Below are 24,829 nucleotides of genomic sequence, written 5' to 3'. Positions count from 1 at the left end.
GGGTAATATACCCAGCCGGAGCATCCGCTGCAGTATGCCCCTCTTCAGGATACAGAGCACCCCAGTTTTCCGGAAATTTAAGATTCCGAATCAAACCATCAAAGGCCGCTCTGGACCACTTTAACGGTGGAAGAGCAGTTGACATTTCTTCAGCAAGATCCTCTTGGTGTTCTCCGGTCGACATAAGAAGAGGCACTGATAAACCTTTTCGCAAAAGAAAGGAACAGGAGAAGTTTTCAACAAAATAATAATTACACAAAAGGAAGAGTTACTCAATCATTATATATACTCATCGCAATAAATGACATAGGTAACCGCCACAACAACTTTTTCGAAAAACACAGTTCTCCAGGCAGCAAAGAGAACAGTAACTGACACAAACGTGCCTACACACGCGCGTATAGGACACGTGCAGTAAAAAACAACTGACAGTGACAGACTGTCATTCAGGTTTACTGTACCAGTCTCATCCAAAGCCAAAAATTTTACAAAAACCTTTACGAAAAATCAGAATGAATCTTCCTCCGGAAGTTGTCCCCTCATTTTTCGTAAAAAAAGCATTTCCCTCTCAAAAGTCCAGTGCTCCACTTACTTGCATAAGTACAACACTAGACTGGGGGACTTGAAGGGGTAAGGTCCCAAAAACCCCATAAAAAGTGCTGAGGACCATACCAAAACCTTACTGATCAACCTTATACCTTGCGCGGCCGCGCACTGGTCTCACAAACAGAGATTTAAAGAACAGTCAAACTGTCAACACTTGCGCGCCCAAAGGAAATCATAAACCTTTGCGCTTTCTCCCATAAACAAAGGATGAAATTCCTAAGATGAATACTCCCGCCTTTATATCCAGACTTGGATATTATTTACCCAGACTTGGGATTTATTTATTCACCTGTCTCCACACGATAAGGTGCCACACCAGATTACAGCAGTAATCTTCTAGAAGAAATACAATCGTGCACCACCAAGACGGTTACAACCGTCTGGACACGTGTCACCATCTCATGCATCCCTGAATTCACAACGGAAGCATGCAATTGGAGAGTAATCTCCACTTGATCACTTTACACGTGGCAAATTCCCGGGCTTCGATCTAAGTCACGATCCGTGTGCTCTCACATCGGATCAAGAAGCTTAACGTAAGGGAATGTAACCGCTTACGGGGTTTGTCACACCCCGACCACGTAGAACATACAAAACGTGGCGGAAACGTCGGGGAGTGTTGTAACAGAATCATTGTTTCATAACACATGGAAATTTAAATATTGTTTTATTGATTAAATGAACTCGTTGTTCTATTACAATCACATAAGTATAACTATGATCTTCCAAGTTTTAAAGTTGCTAAGGCACGAGTCCATCCTAAATGTAGCATGCATCAACAATCATCTCAAGACAGCACCTGAAACATGTGTAAAAATAGGTACGTCAGCATAAAAATGCCTGTGAGATACATAGGTTTTGTGAAAACGGAGTTCATGACTTGAGTTTGAGAAAATGTTTAGTCATGAACCTCGTATTTTTGCTTTGTCTTGTAAATCATTTGAAAAACGATAGGATCAGATGATATGTATAAATAAGAGAATAATGTATGGTTAACTGAATAACCATGTAAAATGAGTTTGTATAAGTTAAGTTTGTTTGAAAAACAATGTTTTAATAAAACGTTTATGGTATATATAAAATATACCTTGGTTTTAAGAAAGTTGAATAAGTAATATATTAAAATATATTTCAGTTCCAATATTGTTAACCCAAGTGTACTAAATAACGCCACGGTATGTAATGCAATGAAAACACTTATATATAAGAAGTACCAGCGGCGTATCTACCATGTTTTCATCACATTACACTCGTTCTGTTATCTAAACACTAACCAAAACCAAATCGTTTGATAGATAGTATATTAAATATACTTTAGTTGTTCAAAATAATAGTTTTCAGTAGTATATTACAGGTATACCTTGGATTTATAAATAACACTTTAAACTATGCTTTAGTTTTGTAAGTAACATATCAGAATATGCTTTGGATGTGATAAATAACATATTAAACTATGTCTTGGTTTGTAAATAACATATCAAAATATGCTTTGGATGATTACAAAATATATGTTGGTTCTGTACAACACCACACATGAGAGTATATCAAACTATACTTTAAAGGTGCGATTTAAGAATTCATTCAGACCTGGTGCATCAAACTACACCTTTGAGACTATAAGGATACCACAAAGGAAATCCCTATTTGGATGGAGAAACAAATTGGTTTCAGACATTCCATGACAACAGGAATGGGGTGTCTAGTCCTATAGCGCTATATCATACTACCAATCGGTCTGGTGAACAAAATAAGTACTATTCCAACAATTACTTTTGTAGTCCTTGAGAAATCAGTGTTTAAATCATAGATAGTCATTTAGTTTGTCAAAAGATAATTACTAACATGTATAATCAATTATACTTTGAAATCATGAAAATAACAGATAGGTACACATGCTTCACCCCAAAACAGTTCAGAAAACAGTAAAAGAGGGGAACTATGTACTCACCTGAGATTGCTTTGGATTCCTTATATAATAACCGGATAATGCTAAAAATCACGGAATATCAACGGCACCTAATAGGTAGCTTATGTTAATATACCGGACCAAATCGGAAGGATCGGACAGTACGCGGGTTCGTAAACCAAACGAGTATGGAGACTCGTGTAATATGGCTTAGCAAAGCCTACATACTAAAATGAAACCTAATCTAAGTGCTTACGGTCCATCACGACCCGTTTAGGTAGCTTATGCTACCCTAACGCGTCGTTCGCGTAGAACGCGTTCGGAACGCCTAATATTGCGACCACACGGTATAACCTCGGAAGGTTATAGCTATGGTCACCAAATGTGTTTGGTCGGGTCCTAATGACCGACCAAATGGGTCGGGTTCGAAAGTATAAGCGATGGTTTAAATCGCTTACCTTACGACCCTATATAAGCACTAAACTAAAAGTGACGAGCTAAGCATGTTAGAACATGCTTAACTAAGTTTAGAAACAGGTTTGGCATCAAAACAAACGGCTTTGATGCCCACGAGTAGTTTGGTTACAAAATACGCAAGAATGCGCATTTTGGCCGAAACTACGACTCGTCACTGAGCCTAGATAACGTGGTAATCAGTAGGTATGGTCACTATGGACCATAACCATCGTGATCACGCTCACGTTATGAAGTTTCATGAACTTCACATTGACCAAAAGCTGGTCAATGCAGAAAGTCAACAAAACGTTGACTTTCGGACTCGAAAAGCGAATAAAAGAGCGAAAGAAGACTTACGGAGGGTCCCCGAGTGCTAATCAAGACCAAATAGCTCAGGTATGAAACAATGGTTTCAACTTAGAGCTCTAAGATCTGATTTTGTGAATTTTACACTAAAGGGGGGGGGGGTATTTATAGGAAAAGTGGAACCGTTAGGATCGTTTTATCGAATATCGTGCCTTGATCTCGTGCGTACATGTGTCCAAGTGGATAAGTTCAGTGAACTTGACCCTTGGCTCTTCGTTGGGTGAAAAGGCATCGCCCCTTGATCGAACGAAAGGCCAGATTCTGCATTAAATGCAAAATCTTCTGTCAGACATGTTCACGCGGCCCGCCTCATGTTTTGGGCAATCTTTACGCGGGCCGCCTGGCCCCTCTGATCTGCACCACTTGCAGAAATTACACTTTTGGTCCCTGTTGCGTGTTTAAGCTATTTCCAGCCCTTCTAAGACCTGTAAAGTCATCTTTAAGGCCCTAAAATGATGCCTAAACATTGTGGACATGAAACATGCCCAAAAATATGTCGGATGTCGGTTCGTTTGTCCGTACGATCGCGATGTTCGCTTAATTACGACGGAATGCGCATAAGCGTGAAAGACGATCCAAATGACGCGACGAATGGATTTTTCTCATGCCAAACACTAAGGCATAATATTAGGATGCTTACATAAATTTTTGGATGTCCGGATGTATTCAGAACGTGAGTTATGCGCGAAAGTGCAAACTTATGCACTTTTTGACACTTTTAGTCCCTGAATGATCCAAAAGTTTGTTTTAGCATACCAAACCCCTCAAAGCCTATTTCTAAGCTATGTAAAGGATATTTATGGTATGTTTAACTTATGGACATGTTCCGGAATGTTCGTTACAGTTCAAATTGGCATACTTTCGCAGTTTGTCAAGTTTAGTCACTGTAAGCGAATTAACTTGTTTTTGCCATACCAAAGCCTTCAAAACTTATTTCTAAGTTATGTAAAGGTTATTTAAGGTATGTTAAGTGTATGATGGTCTCCCGGAGTATTTTGTCGCATTAAACTGAGTACGTTTATGCACCAGTTTGCGTATAATTCTCCAGAAAGCGTTGTAGAGTATGAAATTGAACAAGAATTAATATGTGCAAAGCATACACATATTTATACAAATCCCAAGTATGAAATACAATATTTCCTTGGTTTGGCATTTGTTTGATGGTTGAAGTGACACAGGTGTCACAGGGTTAGCATCTTCCGTCAACTTTTCACTAACGGGTTTTCCCGCCTAAAATGACTCCCGGCTATAAATATGAGATGGAACCCAGGTATGAATCCAAGTTACTCACACTTACAAAATACATCTTCTTCTTCATTACCAATACTGATTCTCACACCGGAGTCGGGTCAAGGAGAGAACCCCCTTTCTCCCCTTGGCGAGGCTAACGGTGCTCTTTTTTGCAGAGTTATCGGAGAAGAAGATCAATCGGATCTGAATCAATCGAGTGGAAACCAACCTTTTATGCGGATTCAAAACCCCTAGATATCTCGGTTCCGACCATTTATCTAGTGTTTCTTCAAGGATGAATTTTGGTACATTAAGCAGAAGGATGGTGACAATGCTGCTTTAACTGCTCGCTTCAAGCAGCTCAGTATAATCTGTCCTGATCAAGTCAAGACTCCTGATGTGACGATCAAGAAGTATATTCGAGCTCTGCCAGATTGTGTTGCGGATTTTGTACAAGCTGCCAAACCAGCAACCATCGAGGAAACTTATCTGCTCGCCGCTGAGATAAACGACAAGCGAGTCAAGGCTGGTGTCTGGGACAAAGCCTCGAAGAGCCTGCATCAAGCTACCACCGCTGCAACTGCTGAAACCGCCGCCGCCGCTCCTCAATCTTCAAAATCCTCACGTCGGAAGAGGAAGAACAGCAACTCCAGCAACAAGAACTGTGCAGTCACCACTACTGCCCCGCTTCAAGCCGTACCAACTCCGCAGCTGACTCAACACCGATCAGCTGCAACGCCAGTTACTCAAGCACCGCCTGCAAAGCGTGCTTACACTGGTCCTCACCCTGCTTGCCCAACATGTACTTATCATCATCCAGTGGGAATCGCCTGCAGATTTTGTGTGCATTGCAACATGTACGACCACTTCACCCCCAACTGACGTATAGGTCCGCGCCCAGCTCAAGCTACTGCTCAACAAGCCCTACTTCCAGCCCCCGCAAGGCCAGCAAGCGGCTCTGGCACCCGCGATCAACGCTAGAGTCTTCTTTGCATGTGGTAATCCTAATCATTTCGTGAACATGTGCCCGCACAGAGTTGTGAAGCAAGAGCCACAACAGCAGCAGCCCCAGCAACAGCAGCAGCAACAGCAACAAGCCGCCCGTGCCCGAACTTTCAACATCAATGTGCGCCAGGCTCAGGCTGACAACAATATGGTTAATGGTACGTTCCTTGTGAATGGTATTTATGCTTCGTGTTTGTTTAATACTAGAGCCAATAACTGTTTGTATTGTTCGAATTCGAGAAGCTCCTTAATCGTAAGTGCTCTCGTCTCCCCTCGACGTTCGATGTTGAAGTCGCCACCGGAAGAACAGTCGCCGTCAATTCTGTTCTTCGTGATTGTACTCTCGAACTCAACAATCACATCTTTCCTATCGATCTTATTCCGATGCAGCTCGGAAGTTTTGACATCATAGTAGGCATGGACATTCTTCGCGAAAACCATGCTGAAGTTATTTGCTTTGATAAGATGATTCGATTCTCGCTCGCGAATGGTGATCAACTTTGTGTGTATGGTGAAACTCCCTCGAAGGGTCTCAAGCTTATGTCATGTGTCCAAGCTAGCAAGTATCTCCACAAGAAATACAGAGCTTTCTTGGCTAACATTGTAGTAGCGGAGGAGAAAAAGAAAGGAAAGACAGGAGTGAAAGACGTTCCTGTGGTTCGTGAATTTCCTAATGTGTTTCCTGATGATCTTCCCGGCTTGCCGCCAAGTCATGATATCGACTTTCGTATCGACCTCATTCCTGGAGCCAACCCGATTTCTAGAGCTCCTTATCGACTCGCTCCATCCGAAATGCGTGAACTCTCGAGTCAACTCCAGGAATTGCTTGACAAAAGCTTCATTCGCCCTAGCACCTCTCCATGGGGCGCACCAGTCGTTTTCATTAAAAAGAAGGATGTGTCGTTCAGGTTGTGTATCGATTATAGGGAGTTGAATAAGCTGGCAATCAAGAATCGCTATTCCCTGCCCCGAATCAATGATTTGTTCGAACAGTTACAAGGTGCTACATGTTTCTCCAAGATCGATCTACGCTCAGGCTACCACCAACTACGCATTCAAGAGGAGGATATACCCAAAACCGCTTTTCGCACTCGTTACGGCCACTATGAGTTCGCTGTTATGCCTTTTGGTTTAACCAACGCACCCGCGGTTTTCATGGATCTGATGAATCGCGTGTGTAAACCATTTCTTGACCGCTTCGTCATCGTGTTCATCGATGATATCCTGATCTATTCCAAGTCGAAAACCGAACTCTATGCCAAGTTCTCCAAGTGCGAATTTTGGCTTGAGCAAGTTCAATTCCTCGGTCACATTGTTAATAGTTAAGGTATTCACGTCGACCCCGCGAAGATCGAAGCTGTTAAGAGTTGGGTTACACCTAAGAACCCGTCTGAAGCCCGTTCTTTTCTCGGACTAGCGGGCTATTATCGCCGATTTATCGAAGGATTCTCTAAAATTGCCATGCCGCTTACCTCTCTCACGCCTAAAGACAAGCTTTTTGTTTGGGGAACCCAGCAAGAGACTGCCTTTCAAACCCTGAAGCATATGCTTTGCAATGCTCCCGTCCTCACTTTGCCCGATGAAAACGACGACTTTATTGTTTATTGTGATGCCTCGAACCTTGGCCTTGGTTGTGTTCTAAGGCAACGAGGCAAGGTTATCGCTTACGCATCTCGTCAGCTCAAAATCCACGAGAAGAACTATACAACCCACGGTCTCGAGCTAGGAGCAGTTATTTTTGCATTGAAGATTTGGCGACACTACCTTTATGGTACCAAGTGTACGGTCTTCACCGACCATAGGAGCCTACAACACATCTTCAGCCAGAAAGAACTAAATATGTGTCAATGCTAATGGGTAGAACTTCTCAACGATTATGACTGTGAGATTCGTTATCATCCAGGCAAAGTAAATTTTGTTACCGACGCTTTAAGCCGACGAAGCTATTTGCATAACGCTCGTAATATTTCCGCCCAGCATCATCTCGAGACCCTCATTCGCGAAGCCCAGCATGCTTGTTTTACCGAGCGCACTTTGAAGAAGGAAAGGATTCTCAACGATGGAGCCCAACTTGTGAGCAATTCGAATGGGATATTCTATTATCTGGACCGAATTTGGATCCCTAAGCGGACCGATTTGCGACAGATTTTGATGGACGAAGCCCACAAGTCTCGATATTCTATTCATCCCGGTGCCGATAAAATGTACCATGACCTTCGCTACAAGTACTGGTGCCCGGGCATGAAGAAAGATATCGCTATCTATGTTTCGAAGTGCCTGACTTGCTCGAAAGTCAAGGCCGAGCATCAAAGACCCTCTGGCTTGCTCGTCCAACCCAAGATTCCCATGTGGAAGTGGGAGAGTATAGCTATGGACTTCCCAACGAAACTTCCGTGCACGCCATCAAGTCACGACAGCATCTGGGTTGTCGTTGACCGTTTGACCAAATCTGCTCACTTTCTGCCGATATGAGAAGACTATAAGGTAGAAAGATTAGCCCCGAATCTACACCGATGAGATCATCTGTCGACATGGGACGCCTCACGACATCATCTCTGACCACGATGGTCGGTTTACCTCGCGTCTTTGGGAAACGTTTCAATCTGCTCTCGGTACTACACTTAATCTAAGTACCGCTTTCCATCCCCAAACCGACGGTCAGACGGAAAGAACGATTCGTACCCTTGAAGACATGCTCCATTCGTGTGTCAAAGATTTTGGTGGTAATTGGGACGCATACTTACCTTTAGTCGAATTTCGTACAATAACAATCATCATTCCAGCATTCAAATGGCACCATTTGAGGCATTATACGGAAGAAGATGTCGATCGCCCATTGTGTGGCACGAGATCGGTGATTCGCAAATAACCGGTCCTGAGCTATTGCAAGAAACGACTGACAAAATCCTCCAAATTCGAGACAATCTGCTAAAAGCACGGAGTCGTCAGAAAAGTTACGCCGATAGACGACGCAAGCCCCTTGAATTTGACGTTGGCGATTACGTACTTCTAAAGGTATCACCTTGGAAGGGTGTGGTCAGATTCAGCAAGAAAGGGAAACTAGCGCGTCGATATGTTGGACCCTTTAAGATTCTGGAAAGGACCAGAAAAACGGCCTACAGACTCAAACTACCGGAGGAACTTAGCAACGTTCACCCGACTTTCCATGTTTCGAACCTCAGAAAGTGTCTGGCTGAGCATGATTTACACGTTCCACTCGAGGATCTGCAAGTGGACGAAACATTACACTTCATGGAGAAGCCTGTCGAGATCATGGATCGCCAAATCAAGCAGCTCAGACGCTCGCGCATTCCCATTGTGAAGGTCAGATGGGAAGGCAAACGAGGCGCAGAGTTCACTTGGGAACTCGCAAGCGACATGAAGGCGAAGTACCCGCAGTTGTTTGTTACGGCTTCGGCCTAATTTCGGGACGAAATTCCCTTAAGTAGGGGAGGCTATAACACCCCGTGTTTTCGAAAGTCAAAGTCAAAGTCAAGATTAAAGTCAAAAGGAGAAAAGATTGCTAATTGCGATCTGTCACTCTTTGCTCAACTACTATTTTGACTTTTTTGACTTGTAGATAGTCTATTTACTTTGATACATTAGTTGTATTATGTGGAGTACTTATTAATAATCGAGGTTTTATCGCATGTTTTATCGCTTATCGCATCGCAATCGCACTCGTAACTCGAATTATGCATTCTGGATATTGTTTTACGTGTGTGTGCCTTTTATGTGTTACTTGTGCATGCTTATGTATGTTTATGTTGTGGTGATTAATCGAACGCAATCGCAACGCTATCGCAAACACTAAACGCAAGTTAATTAGAATGATTGTATGTTAGATATAGTAGTTGGGATTAATGGGAAACTCTATCGCACCGCAAAACCAAACGCACGAAACGAAACGTCGCAACTCAACTCGTCGGAGCCACTCGATCGAGTGACTGCTCGATCGGATGGTCAACCGATCGGATTGCCACCCGATCGGACAGCCATCCAATCGGTGACCCACCCTATCCAATGCACTTTCCTTTTTGGAAAACTCTATAAATACCAACCTGTTACATCATTTATGATGTGACAACCCCTCTGCTTGACCAGCTCGTTCCAGCCTCTTTTTCTCTCGATTTCTCGCGATTCTTGTAAGTTTTCAACCTAAATCTTGTACTTTCTTGATCTACACGCACTCCTACACCTTTCTATCTTTTGAATCTTAACTTTTAACAGTAAAATCACTAGATTTGAGGTGTTCTAGGATGATGTCGTCATGGTGTTCATAAGAACTTCATGTTTTGGCCTCAATCCACCAAGAACAACTTAGATCTGGACAATTTTCACATGAATAAACAAGGATCTATCATAGGTCTGAACATATTCATGGTGAAAAGGATTGAAAGATAGTTTTCTAACTTTCTTTCAACTCTTTTACACTCAATGCACTCAAAACCGATAAAATCAGAGCTTGTTCTAATCTTTTACTCTTTCTTAGTGTTGTGTTGGTTCAAGATCTGATTTCTATCGGTGAGACACCCGATTTCGGGTTAGACATGAACCACCGTCTCGGACAGTTAACTGATCGGGCTAGGGTGATTCCTGTCCGATCGGATTACTTAGATCTTGACGAGGTTCCCGTTGTCTAGCACGACTCGTATCGTCTCGAATCACAACCGCAAACTATCCAAACAACCAAGTGTCAAACGATCAGGCCACCGGGACGGATTGCCGTCCGATCGGATTGCCATCCGATCGGACAACCACTCGATCGGCTTGCACCTTGGTCCCACACTTAAACTATTATCTCACCTTTTCAGAGTTTGGAACGTCGAACGAATTGCCATCCGATCGGATTGCCACCCGATCGAACGACCATCCGACCATGTGATGTTTTGAACTTCAACACTTAACAATTTTCAACATGATCAATGCACTATCAGTTCCAACGGATTGCCACCCAATCGGTAGGCCATCCGATCGTGTGACAACACTGCTGTGAACTTGTTCTCTGAGAAATGTCTCGCCGAACGGATCGTCACCCGTCGGACCGTGTGACAACCCTCACAATTACAGGTACTGTACAAATTAATTAATTTTAATTATGTGCTTAATGACTGTTCTTGATTACAATTGACACTTTAAACTGCTTACTAATTTATGTTACATACATACATGTGCATCACTTTACATACAGTCACTCCATTTATTCATACAGACTCTTAGTGACAAACGTGATGCACAAAGCACAGCTAGCACAGTGAGCGGATAACTCAGACACATGCTGACAATGCCAGCACATAAACAGACACTATATTGAGGCCAGTATGAGCCAGGGATAAAGTACTACACCAGTAGGGAGTGTAGGGAAGTGAGGACCATAAGACTGTGTCACTAGGTGATAGTTTGAGTGCCGGAAAGTGCCTAAAACTCATTTTAAGTACAAAATTCTGCATTTTCAGAAACAATTCAGCCCTTAACACACTCGTGTTATACAGAGAATTGACTAAATGGTCCTGAACGCTTTCCTAAGTGTTGGAATTAAAATTCGTTACAAAAAGATGCATAAAAGACACTATGCGGTACAATTAAACGCTTTAACGGAACGATACGTAACCAAACAACCAGACATTACCCGGGGCACCAAAATATTGTCAGAAATATTATTTTATCATTCTTAATTATTTACGGTCACAAAAATCCCCATACACTATATAAACATGACATACACCCACTATTCTAGTAAATACCCTTAACCTTCTAATTAATTTCCCACTAATTACCAAAACTTTACATTTTACCCCCCCCCAACCGAATTTCCAGCCAATAATTACTAAAATATTTTGTTAAGATTTTACTTCTTGCAATCTTGATTTTTATTGGCCAAGAGCTAGGTAATAATGACAATAGGGTTGGAGGGTGCATGGTTCCAAGAAATACTCATCATAACTTTAAAATCCTCACTCAAACTCACCCTCTCCCTCCCTATTTCGGCTCCCCATAACCGAACCCACCCCCATCTCTCTCATACCTTCATCTTCTTCACCACAAGTCCCCTTTCCAAGCCTTGAAGATCATTCATAGAAGTTGCAAGTTGAAGGGCTCTCAAGGAAGCTTTGTTCAAAGTCTTTGTCACCATCTTTTCTTCATCATCCTTGCACTAAGATTTCTACCCTAGCCTTGTGCTAGTAGTAAGTCCCTTCACACCATTGTTTCATCTTGTTTTTTGTTATGATATATAATAGGATGATAATGTTCAAGTTACTCAAAAGCTAAAACCCTAAAAGGATGAACATGGAACTCTTCATAAAAACCCTACATAAAAAGTTTGTATGAAGTTGAAATCAGTTTGGATTAGGGTTGGTAAAAGCATGCATGAGGTTTGATCATTAAATCATCGATAAACCATGGTTAGGACCCTTGTTGATGCATTTTTAGTAACTTCTACAATGTAAACAGCTTGCTGATTGGTATTTGCAGCCAACTTCAACAGGCTGTAACTGGACCATTTTAAATCGAAAAACTAATTTTCTAAAGCCTAAAATATGCATTTTGGAATAACTAAACAAATGGCACTGGAATTGTAATTTTTCGAGGTCGTTTACTATTTTTAAAAGACTGTTTTTAGACAGCAACTTAAGCTGTGTTTTTACTGCAGAAAAAGTGTGTTGTATTCGGAGTCATAACTTGAAACCTGAGTAAAATCAACTCATGAAATTTTTACAGTAGATGGTCACCATTGTCACGATGATCCTCCAACTGGAATTTCATCAATCGGACTTACGGTTAATTTTTAGTGAATTATTCCATAAACTGCAATCAGAAAGTAACAAATCTGATTGCAGTCGGGTAAATAAATTTCTATAAAATATTGGTAATGAACTGGACCCTGATATTTTACACAATAAAATTTGGGTCGTATGAGTCATTCTGTAAAAATTTGGGAATTTTTGGAAAAGGTTAACTATTTTATAAAAATCCTCGAAAACAGTCCAGTTTTGGGTGATGAAGCTGAAATAAAGTAAGTAATGCTTTGTATGTCTATATGTCGGTTTGATTATTGAAAATGAACTACGGGATATACGTAAAAGAAAATGATATGCTATGAAGCATGGACACCCCTATTTACAAAGGAGACTATGACGAAATTTTCTGAAAATCCTAACACTTGATAAATATTTTTGAGACGGGTGTTTACTAGTATACTTTAGATTTTGTTTTCAAAGATAAAACTCGTCATAATATTTATCACAAAATACAAAGTATCGGAGGTTGGTTTCATACATGAATATGGTTAAATATATATTCTCTAAAAGGGACTTAAAAATATATTTCCGGCATCCCATCCTTGGGAAGGAAACGCGTATATAAGATACTTTAGAAGTATTGATACTAGAATATGGAATGAACAAATATTTCCAACACGACATATGATTAAGTTGAAATATTAGTTATTTTGACAAATAATTATCACTCAAAATAATATAAGAAACGTAACTCAAAAACATAAATACTGAGACAAGGCACGACCCGTTCGCCTAATAGACGTTAGACCATTGTAGGTAGTCGTGTTTGCTGAGGAGATTTGGGTTACAAGTACCGAAGACGCAATACAATGAGTTCATGTCCCCCCTTTTCTCTTTAACTGTTTTCAGTTTTACACCCCGGGGGTGAAATACATGTTACAGACATTTATTTACATGGTATGGTTAGCTTAAGGAGGGTTTTTATTACGCGAACATGTGAGTGGTGGGCATGACACTTAAGGCCATTAATCCTCGTTGTAGGACCGAGGGACATTAGTGATAGATCTATTTGGGTGTAGGGAGCCCCACTCCTGAGTCCGCTGAGTGGACCATGAGATGACTAAGTGCCCGACGCACAAATCCGCTAGGTTTGAGTCTTCCTGCATCACTTCACACTTATCATTAGCTTTGCAACCCAATGGTGGTCTCTTTTTCCTTAATTGCTACATACCAGGGATTTTCATACATACAGACATTTTTACAAAGGTTTATACATACTCACTTACACATGAACTCGCTCAACTTTTGTTGATTTTCAAACTACATGTATTTCAGGGAGTTAGTAAATGGATCTGGCGGGCATTGGAGTTTTTAAGCTGCGTTGTGAATAAAGATGTCATCCAAGTCATATAGTTTGGACTCAGCAACGATAGTACTATAGTTTGGACTCAGCACCTGTCGTGGACAGGGGTTGTTAAGGGCTTTACTTCACGTGTCCCAGTGGGGATATGTGTTGCGCATTCTACAACTCGCAGTCACGTCTGTGCATATTTCTCTGTCGATAACCTACTTGCCTTCACTTTATACATGTTACATGCTGGTTATGCGTAAACGATTTCGAACTCTATTATATCTATAAAACTTGTATGCTCACCTTTACACTATGTGTATTGACCTTTATTTTACTGTATGTGACAGGTGTTTAGGATGCTATCTGCTAGGATGCTTGCTATGTGGAACCGAAGTAGGAAGAGTCAAGAAACAAACAAACAATTTATTTTATTTGAAATCTAAGTTATCGGAACATGTTTTCGTTTGAAGAATATCTATGTCTGTAATAACTAGATTATCTTATGGGTTATGGTATAGGACATAATATTTAAACTATTTGGTAATTTAGTCGTTATGGAATTTCTTTGAACAATCTGTTTCGCTCAGTGCCGCGCCCCGATGTTTTTTTTGCCATCGGTTGGGGTGTGACAATGATCTTGGTTGAATATCTTGATGGGGATCAATTTCGTCACAATAGATGATCTTGGTTGAATCCACGAAAACCCTTTAGCTGAAGCCGAATTTGTGCATCTTGTCCGGGTGTTTTATTTATATTGTTAAAGTTATTGATGGTTTTGGTCAAACCTACAAAAACCATTTTGTTTTCTTTGAGCTTCATCATTTTCCCCTTCTTCTCTTGAATACAATATCTGAAGCTAATACAATATCTGAATCTAACCCTTATGTAACACCCTACACAAATTCAAAATCGGCAACATACATAAGAGATAGTGGGTTCATAAGGAATATCAGACCTCAAATATCACCAGCGTGTTTTAGGTGCATTGGTTGTGAATTCCATCAGAACTCCATAGATGAGTGTGCTTTGGTAGGAGCAGTACATGATGGGTGACCTCCTGGTTAGTCTCCACCTATGTAGACAAAAAAATGTGTGAGCTCTTTATGGGCAAAGCGAACCACATTAGCAGCACAAGAGGCCATATGTTACGAATTATACCAGAGTCACTCATGTGTCGTTTGGTATGGTAGGGCAAACCTAATCAAGGATGATGAGTCCCTAAGGGTGTTCAGGAGGGTAAATCTCGCATTCATGATTTGGATGGTCGGGTGAAACTCATCGGGTAGATGAGTCCATAACAAGGGGTGACTGTAACACCTAGAAAATCCCACATTGGCCCTAGACATGAGAGATGCTAGGTTTATAAGAAATACCCGACCTCGCATTTTATTAACATGTTTTGGGCGCAATGGTTATGGATTTCATCAAAACTCCACATTTAAGCGTAGTCAAATGGGCGTACTAATAGAAAGTGTAACCAACTGAGAAGTCTTCACTCGGGCAAAAAACAAACCCCGTGAGCTCTTTGTTTATAAAACACACAATATTGATGGTACGAGATGACGAATGTTACAATGTTACACCTTACGATGATGAGTAACCTTTTAATAATTTTTGATAAAATTAACTTTAACTAAGAAAATAGTTGCATGGTCGGAAGGGTGTCAAAGAGGGTGAGTGGAGACAATGATAGGAGTGGAGAGAGTGATCAAAGTGATTAGAGAGTGTCACCAGATAAATATTTATATTCTTCTAACATTCGGCCTCTCGTACCACCAATATTGTTCGCTTTGCCTAAGAAGAGCTCTTAGATTTGTTTTTGGTTACCCAAGTCATACCATTGGTAACATTTGGCTTCTTGTATCACAAATATTGTCGTTTTTGCCCCCGATAGGTTGCCATCTAGGAATTCATGGATTTGTTTTTTGTTACCCTGGTGGAGAGTTCGTAGGAGGTCACCTATCATAGTACTACTCTCACCTGAGCACGCTTAACTGTAAAGTTTTCAAATACTCCACAACCAATGCACCCAAAACACGTTGATAATTTAAGAAGTGTGACATTTTTATGTACCAAAAATTTCTCCAGGCTACAACCGATGTGAAATTTTCCTACTGTGTTACAGTGAGCCGCAATAAAAAAATATCCATTTTAAAGATCACGTGTGATGATGGGTTACATGTCTAATTCTTTTTAAAAAAAAAATACCTAATTAACTCAATAACTTTTTTATCATAAAAAATGTCAATACTTTTTTAACGGCCAAAATAATCAATTCTCAGCACTCTTGGGCACCTACTGGATCAAACAGAGTATTCTGAGAGTAACCCGAGTCCACCACCAATTTCAGGGAAACCCCGGTAACCCATCCGTCCGTAGACACGACGGTGAAATTACCGGTAAAACTCGTTTAAGTCAAGCATCGAATCCGATAAAAATGTGCATATTATAAGTCGATTTTGGAGTAAGCCTATGCTCCATCCACATGCATCTTCATTTTTTTTGGACGGCTGGTGCAGTTGTTGCTACGACCAAACTACAATTCACACAAGTCACGTTCGATCCAGAGCATGCGTTAGGCATCGGAACAACTTGAATTGCACAACTATGTGTTAGTTCATTGTGGGTCGGCCTTGGGGTCGAAAGCGTGACCACCTGGTTAGGACCCTACTAAAGTGGGTAAACCTTACCACCTCCCCCAAACCAATTGATCTATAAATCTTTTTTTTTCAACGGTGATAATCTTTAACTTGTTGTGAGAGTGATTTCACACCCTCCTAAACAGTGGGCCCTAACCCAACTCTGGTCAGACTATGTTGTCTTAACCGGACCCACGTTGGCGTTAGAGTTTGGCTAACAGCGTTCCTTGGGAAACCATACCACCCACTGCCAGTGGCAGGGGCTTGCGCCACCAAAAGAGAGAATCTCTCTAGCGTAAGGGTGAACTAAAACCCGGGGTGGCTCGGGCTCTAAGAAAACTAGTCTTCATTGCCTTTATCCACTAAAAAAAGTGGCACAAATAAGAATTAAACTTGGGTCTCTAAAAAAAACCTATGGAATAGACGAAGGAATGGAATGGCCGAGGTAATGGAATGGACGAGGGAATGTAATGGATCATTACCATTCCATGTCTTGTTTGGTTATCATGTGTGAATGAAATGAATTACTCTTGTGTATTGTTTAGTGGCAAGAAAAAAACGAAGGAATCAAATTAGCGGTGAGTGGTGGTGGTCGGTGGTAGTGATTGTGGGTGGTTATAGGTGGCGGTGGTGGGTGGCGGCAGCGGCGAGTGGCGATGCGGCGGCGACGACGAGTGGCGGTGGCTGAGACGGCGACCGTTGGTGGTGGGTGGCGGCGGCGGCGAGTGGCGTTGGCGGTTGGTCGCGGCGGTGAGTGGTAACGGTGGCGGGTGGGTGGCGGCGGTGGCTGGCGGGTTGCAGCGATGGCGGCGGTGATGGGTGGTGGTGGTGGGTTGTGGCGAAGGTGGTGTGTTGTGGTGGTGTTGATGAATAGTGCAAGAGGGGATAGAATGAAAAAAAAAACATGGGGTGGATGGAATAATTTTGAGGGAATGAAATGTCTTATGGAATGGGTGATTCCATTCCATTGACCAACCAAACACCAGTTTCTTCATTCTCGCTAATCATCCATTTTATTTCGTCTCTCATTCCTGGATACCAAACACTAGCTAAGTATTTCCAACTACTATACCAAAAGTGATGAGTTATCCGTGGATCATTGACACATACATCCTCATTTCATTTATTATATACCATTTCCGCTTCAATTTGTTTAGTTTTCCCTATGCTTTCACAATATATAATAAAAATTCAGTCGGCCAAGGGGAGGTGGTTTTTTTTTTTTTTTATCGGTTTTGCTCTCATTTTTGTTGTTCGTTTAAAACTAACAAGTTGATTTGTGTCGAACTGAAAGCTTGTAACGATAGTTTTTGGCTTAATCGGTCGGCCCAATTAAGGTTTCAAAAGCAACTTAATAAAAAATGTCATATGTATATAAATATTTATATATTCTTTACCGACTTTGATAAAGTCAATTTATATAAGAGTACTGAATTTATTTACTTTAAAAACAACAGACAACAAAAATAGTCAAACATTTGATCTGAATAGAGATGGTATACGGTACTTAACATTTAAGTCCAAATTTAAAAACAACAAGACAACAAAAATAGTCAAACATTTGATTTGAATAGAGATGGTATACGGTGCTTCACATTTAAGTCCAAATAAATAAACCTAAGAAGACACCTACAAAAGAAACATTAAGTCCAAATAAATAAACCTAAGAAGACACCTACAAAAGAAACATCAATAAGTATGACAAACAATAAAGTGAAAAGGCTAAAGGAGATCAAATATTAAATTTTACTTATTACTTAAGGAATACACACTACTTTTTTATTAATTAAAAGGTCAAAAACATACAATACTTTTGGAATCAACTATCAACATTCATCAATCATCCCTTGGATCTTCATTCTGATACAAATCTTCAAGTCAAAAGGTCCAAAGTTATGCCCTTTAACCCCTTTTAATGCCATTAGTTGCTTTTTGGGCTTTTGTGTTGCATAATTCATCATTGAAAAGATGTGGATGGTATCTTTTCAAGTATTTGCAATGCCTCTTTCATGGAAGGTCTCTTTTGTGGGCTCAATGATGCACAACTAAACCCGAGCTTAAAACATGCAAGTGTCGCATCACGTCTTCCATTAGTGTCTGCCCTGATAGACATGTCAGCTAGTCTTAAAATCGACTTCTCATCTTCAATACTTGATGAGTCAGCATACCATTGTCCTAACTCCCTTTCCGAGAAAACCTTCCCTGATATGAGTTCGAGTAACACAATCCCAAATGAGTAAACGTCCCATTTTGGGTTGGGCTTGAGGCTTTTCATCGATTCTGGGGCATGGTATGGAGACGTGCACCCAAGTAGCCCCGAAGCTGGAGCCATATAAGGGCTACTATTAGCCGAGTGATGATAATCATGATGAATCATCATCTCTTCACGCGATGATATTGATCGTTTGCTACCAAAGTGTCGGTTTGATCCCTTTGCTTTGTAGTTGTGTTTACCTGATATTAGCCATTCTACCCCGAAATCGCTAATTATTGGATCCATTTCCAAAGTCAAGAGGATGTTGCTTGGTTTTATGTTACCATGTACATGTTTCTTCTCATGAATATATGCTAATCCCATAGCAACCCCTTTTGCTATCTTGAGCCGAACCTCAAATGGTATGTTGTATGGAGATGAACCAACTTTTTCTGAAAGTTTACAAGAAATAAATCCTTAGAAAACAATAAAACATGTTAATGTCTTAAGGGTGTAAGGGGTGCTCACCTAATAGGTGAGTCCCCCATCTTACACCTAACCAATCACATGGTGCCACGTCAACTCACCTAATACACTCCCCTAATTCCCCTTTTTGATGGCGGCACTCACCTATTAGGTGAGTTCGAAATTATTATTTTTTTTTTTTTTTTGTTGATGTTTAAAAATTTATATAAAAGACATTTCATTAAATTTTTAAAAAAAATACATTCAAACTAGAAAAAAAAACACATTCAAACTAGAAAAAAAAAACACATTCAAACTAGAAAAAAAAAAACACATTCAAACTAGAAAAAAAAAATACATTCAAACTAGAAAAAAAAAATACGTTCAAACTAGAAATCGCATGGCCTCGCGGGGTCGGTTCTCCATTGCTCGGTGTATAAAAAATAAAAAGTGGATGGGGTTTGGTTGGATAGTATAAAAAATAAAGAGTGAAATGGTTGTGGTTGGAGAGTTTGGTATAAAAATTATAGAGAATGAGATGGTTGTGGATAAAAAAAAGGGTGAAATAGAGTTGGGTATTTATATTAGTTTAAAAAAAATTGAATTTTTTTTTTTTTTTTAAAATTCCGACCGTTGTCAACGGTCAAGTCTCGAAACATGTGCCAAATTCAAGCGGTGAACCCCCCATCAAAACCACCCCCGAATCGGGACCCCGCGGGGATGGCGGCGGTGTTCCCGATCGGGGAAATGGTTTACCGAAGCCTTCCCCGAATGCGCCCCGTATACCCTAACTCTTGCTTTGTCGTGGTGCTTGTGGAATTTTGTAATCATGAGTGTTGAAAATTGAAGTGAGCAAATTCAAGAAAGTTACTTATAAAAAAGTTACCCATGTGCAACATTTTTGGACGTTGCCTAGCTATTGTATATGGACTTGGTACTTAGTTCAAAAAATGCTTATTTGTTGTGTAAGAATAATATAATCTAATATGAAATACGGGTCAAAGCTAATCACAAAGTATTAATCCTATGGAATCATACAAAAATAACAATTATTCTGTTTTTAGTTATGCTCAATAAAATATACTGTATGACATGAATGCCTATGAACACAAATGCTTTTTTAATCATCTTAAAGTCATATTTTTTCTAACTTCCAGGAAAATGTCTGCCTTACATGTTATTTAATCAAGTACTTGTTTTTAAATTATTTGTTACAATATATATAAAACAACAGAAATTAAATCTGAAAGTAAATAAAATACTATACATTAAACAGTGATAGCTATATAATAAAAGAAAAAAAATGAAAACTGGTATTTGTGTTTTTAAATTATTTGTTACAATATATATTTAAAACGACAGGAATTAAATCTGAAAGTAAATAAAATACTATATATTAAACAGTGAGAGCTGTATAATAAAAAAATTAACTGGTATTTGTGTAAAAATATACTCCCTCCGTCCCATTAAAAGTGTCCTATTTTGAATTTTCAAAGTCTTTATTTATAAATTTTGACCTTAAATAATTTTGTTTGTGTTAGATAATACTTGATGAAAGTTATATGATTTGAGTGTGTTTTACAAGTGTTTTTATCGGGTTAATTTTCATCAAGTTTTATATAACACAAAAAATATATAATTAAAGTCAAAGTTTATAAATAAAGACTTTGAAAATTCAAAATATGACACTTTAAATGGGACGGAGGTAGTAATTATTTTCTACAAGTGGACGATTAGGACTGAACTTTTTTAAAACTGTTTGTTAAATACAAATAAATATTTTTAAAATGCTCAAGATTTATTTATTTAGGTTGTTTATATTATTCTTTCAGTTAATTTTTTTTAGTTTTATTTCATTTTATAAGATCTAATTCTATAAATTACCTCTCATGTTGAAATGTTAATAATTTTCCAAGATCAAAATACAAAAAGTAAATAAATAAATAATATGCTAAAATGCGCATGAAAAGAAGCATGAAGGGGTGCTTACTGTAACCAACTCCAGCCAAGCTTCCATTCGAGATATAATCATAGATAACAAGCTTTTCATCTTCACCCCAATAAAACCCTCGAACTCTTAGCAAATTTGGGTGACGCACCTTACTTATGATCCTTACTGTGTTTTCAAACTCCCTCAGCCTCTCTATTCCACTCTCTCCGATCCTCCGAACCGCAAACGCCATGCCTCCAACGCCGCAGTTGCCGCCCAGCACCGCCTTGTACACTATACTCGACCCGCTTGAACCCAAGACGTACGCCGAAGCCTTCAACAACGTCTCGATTTCCAGCTCAGTCTCCCCGTCCACCATCACCAAACACTTTTGTTTCGGTTCATCCTGTCAAATAAAATATATTAGTTAGCGTTTATTATTATATCATTACCATATTTTCTCAGAAAATATATATTTTCTTTGTAATTATTAATTTTGTACTCATATTAATAATTTGACAATTAATACATAATAACGGTTAATAACTAGCATCTTGCTACTTTTTTCTAATTTTGTAATCTTGTAGCATCTAGCTACTTTTTTCGGTAGCGATATAATAGAGGCTCGCGTTGCCATTCAAAAAAAAGAAAAAAAAAAGAAAAAAAAAAAAAAACTAGCAAGGTTTTCATTAATAGTTAATTAGTTATCAATAATACACAATACCTTCCTTTCGACCGTCAGATTGTCGCTCTCGTGATCACTGTCGGAGCCCGTAGCCGCTTCGGATGATTCGTCTCCGTTAACACCATTCAAACATGAGCAAGCTGTGGATTGGGCTTTGGTTGTAGCAACATCTTTCGAAATCGTGGTTTCTTGGATCTTGGTTTCCGGTTTATCCGTCGGGTTTCCATTTTGGTTCATTTTTTTCTTTCGTATATTGTACGCGTAGAGGAAAAGAATGGCGAGAAGACCGATACCAGCCAAATCTCCGGCGACAATGGCTACTATTTTTGCTGGCTTGACTTTACTGCCACCGTGGGCATCCGCCACGGACGGTGGTCCAGATGTTGCCGGTGACGACGAAGACGGGTCTATGTTTTTCGGAATGGCTGCAATCGCAGCAGTCGCGGAGCCATTAGAAGTGACATTTGGTGGGGTTGACAATGATGAAGGGATGGTGCACATTTTGCCAAGTGGTTTCCCACACAAATCAACGTTCCCGGCGAAAAACTCAGTTTTCTGTCGAGCCAACGACGATAAGTGAGGGATTTCACCGGTGAGAACGTTGAACGAGAGATCAACACTGGCGTTTGCTGGTATTTTTCCAGCAAACGCCAGTGGCACTGTCCCAGAAAACTTATTATTCGAAAGATTCAAGAAACTCAACCTCTCCCCACCAAAATCATCAGGAAGAGTCTCATTTAACAAATTAAAAGACAGATCCAAATACTCGACATAATCGAACCCGCCTGGAAGCCTCCCAGAGAAATAGTTATTCTTCAACGAAACCGACATTAAGTTCTTCAATGTTGCCAGATTCTCAGGTAACTTCCCAGCAAACGCATTATCCGAAAGATTAAGCAACTTTAAACCGGCCAACCCACTTATCATATCTGGAAGCTCACCAGAGATGACATTAGAGGACAAAGAAAGCGATTCGAGTTCAGAAGAATTGAAAATCGAAGCGGGTAAGCTCCCATTCAACGAATTATTAGACAGATCAAGCGAACGAAGATGCGGGATCATTCCTAACTCCTGAGGAACCGAGCCAAGAAGATGTGAACCTGCAAGCATCAAGCTGGTAACGGTAAAACCCGACCCGAATACATCTTCACAAGTGACACCCCTCCATGAGCATGGAGTCGGGTCGTCGTAGTTCCAGTTGTCGAGAACTGAAAGCGGGTCGGATAGAATCGAGTATTTGAAGGCTAGAAGAAGGATTCCATCAGAGTTGAGAGCTGAGGCTGAAGAAAGGAAGAGAACAAGTGTGAAGAAGTGAAAGATCATGATTGATGAATGGAGGATTGAGATGTGTAGAGTGGGGTGGGGGTATTTAGGTGGTGTTGAAAGGGAAAGAAAGAGGGAGAGGGTAAACAACTGTAACCATTGTTGTTCCGGTGAACAAAAAGGTCAGGGGGGTTAGGGGACAGACAAAGTGGTTTCAGTGTTGCAGAGATAGATATGGAATTTGAGAATAAATATAGTTGTTTCAATCACTACATTCAACTTCAGAATCCATCTCTATTTCTTTATGTTTTCTATGATAACTTTTTATATTTGTAATCTTGTTAATGTTTTTTTTTCTCACTAAAAAGTATAGTAGTTTAGAGGTTAAATCTGTATTAATAATATTAGGCATGTAAATGTATACGTAAACGAACTAAACGTTTAGTGAATAATTTGTGAATTGTTTGACGAGAAGTTTGTTTATTTAATAAACGAACGATTATGAACAACACTTTTGGTCATTTATTTAAATCAACGAATATGAACACATGTTATGTTTTTGAATGTCCGTTTATGTTTGTTTATTTATATTTGTGAATATTCGTTTATGTTCGTTCTTTTATATTTGTTTATTACGTTCATTAGTGTTCTTCCAATTATACCTGTTCATTTATTTGCGTTCCGTTATGCTCATTTAAATATCAATAAAAATTTTCAATACATGTAATCTGATATAGACTTCTTCGTTTGGATGAATCATGTACATTTAAGCCGCTAATTTAGATGTGTTTGTTAACTATCGACATTATTAATACTTAATGTGCTAGATTTGTTCATTTATGTTTGTTTATATTTGTTCAATTATATTCATTTGTGTTCGTTTATCTTTATTCGTTTATGTTTATTATGTATGTGAATTGTTTGTTTAGATTTTTAAGAATGAAAACATGTTCGATAAAATGTTCGTGATTGTGTTCGAGTTCACTTAAAGTTAAAGGAAGGAATATGAACCTAACCACGTTCGTGCTCGTTCAGTTTATTTACATGCCAAATGGTTAAAAAGATAGTTATCTAAAGTAATAAATGTATGTATATATTAATAATAGAGTAAATTACACTTTGTGTCCTTTATGTATTACCAGAATTCTGAAACGTGCCTTTTAAAAAAAGAATTTCAGATTATGTCCAAAATTACCATGTTATGTAACACTTTATGTCCTTTAATCTAAACCCAGTTACTTTACTTAGTTATCTTTATACCAGGCAAGGGCAAAATAGACCATTCATATACCATTGACTCAAAACCCCTTTTTATAACCCCCTTTGACTTGAATCCCAACCCTTATATCCACTGTCTTCCCCAAAGTCTCATGCCGCTACCACGGTTATTCTCGATTTCATGAAAACTCAATTTCACAACAACAATTTCCCCAACTCCATCTCCATAACAACAATTTCCCCGCCAATTCGAGTAACAACAACAGGAAAGGCAACATTATAATCCCAATCGTAAACCTCTTTGTTCCTAACACCAACACCACCACAAAAAAACCTTCAACACAACCACCAACACATGATTCAATTTCACCATTTCAACACTCATTTCTACTTCAGTTTCACTAGACTTTAATTTCCACTAGATGAAATAATATCCGAATCTACAATCGAATTCAATGACAAGGATGAACACATATTATTCGAATCCACAATCAAACCTGATGACGGCGATGACGGTGAATCATCATCCCTCTGTTTCTTCACGTATGATTTTCGAAACCTACCGCAATTCCTAACGTAAAGATCAATCAAAGAATTCAAAAAACCGATTTCCACCACCAGAGAACCACCGCGTTTCGGCGATTGAAGATGATCAGCCACTATTATGAGAATCTGTTACGTCTCGTCTTCTTCTTCTTCCAACTAAATGACATACTAATTGCACAAAATATCTAATAAAGTTTAGTGAGGTGGTGGTGGTGTTAGAGAGATAAGT

The 24,829-nt window shown here is 39.5% G+C and overlaps 1 protein-coding gene across 1 annotated transcript; it reads right to left on the bottom strand.

The window, feature by feature from the left end:
- Positions 1 to 18,027: 18,027 nt before the first annotated feature.
- On the bottom strand, positions 18,028 to 23,119 carry LOC110885629 (probable LRR receptor-like serine/threonine-protein kinase At4g37250). Its single transcript, XM_022133330.2, has 3 exons — positions 21,613 to 23,119; positions 20,949 to 21,294; positions 18,028 to 18,945 (listed from the first exon to the last, which is right to left on the bottom strand). The coding sequence occupies exons 1-3, from the start codon at positions 22,894 to 22,896 to the stop codon at positions 18,257 to 18,259; spliced, it is 2,319 nt and encodes a 772-aa protein (XP_021989022.2). The 5' UTR covers positions 22,897 to 23,119; the 3' UTR covers positions 18,028 to 18,256.
- Positions 23,120 to 24,829: the final 1,710 nt, after the last annotated feature.

The sequence above is a fragment of the Helianthus annuus genome, chromosome 10 (assembly GCF_002127325.2).
Source record: "Helianthus annuus cultivar XRQ/B chromosome 10, HanXRQr2.0-SUNRISE, whole genome shotgun sequence".
NCBI lineage: Eukaryota > Viridiplantae > Streptophyta > Magnoliopsida > Asterales > Asteraceae > Helianthus > Helianthus annuus.
The sequence above is the reverse complement of the archived record's forward strand: the minus strand, read 5'-3'. Positions and strand labels throughout refer to the sequence as shown.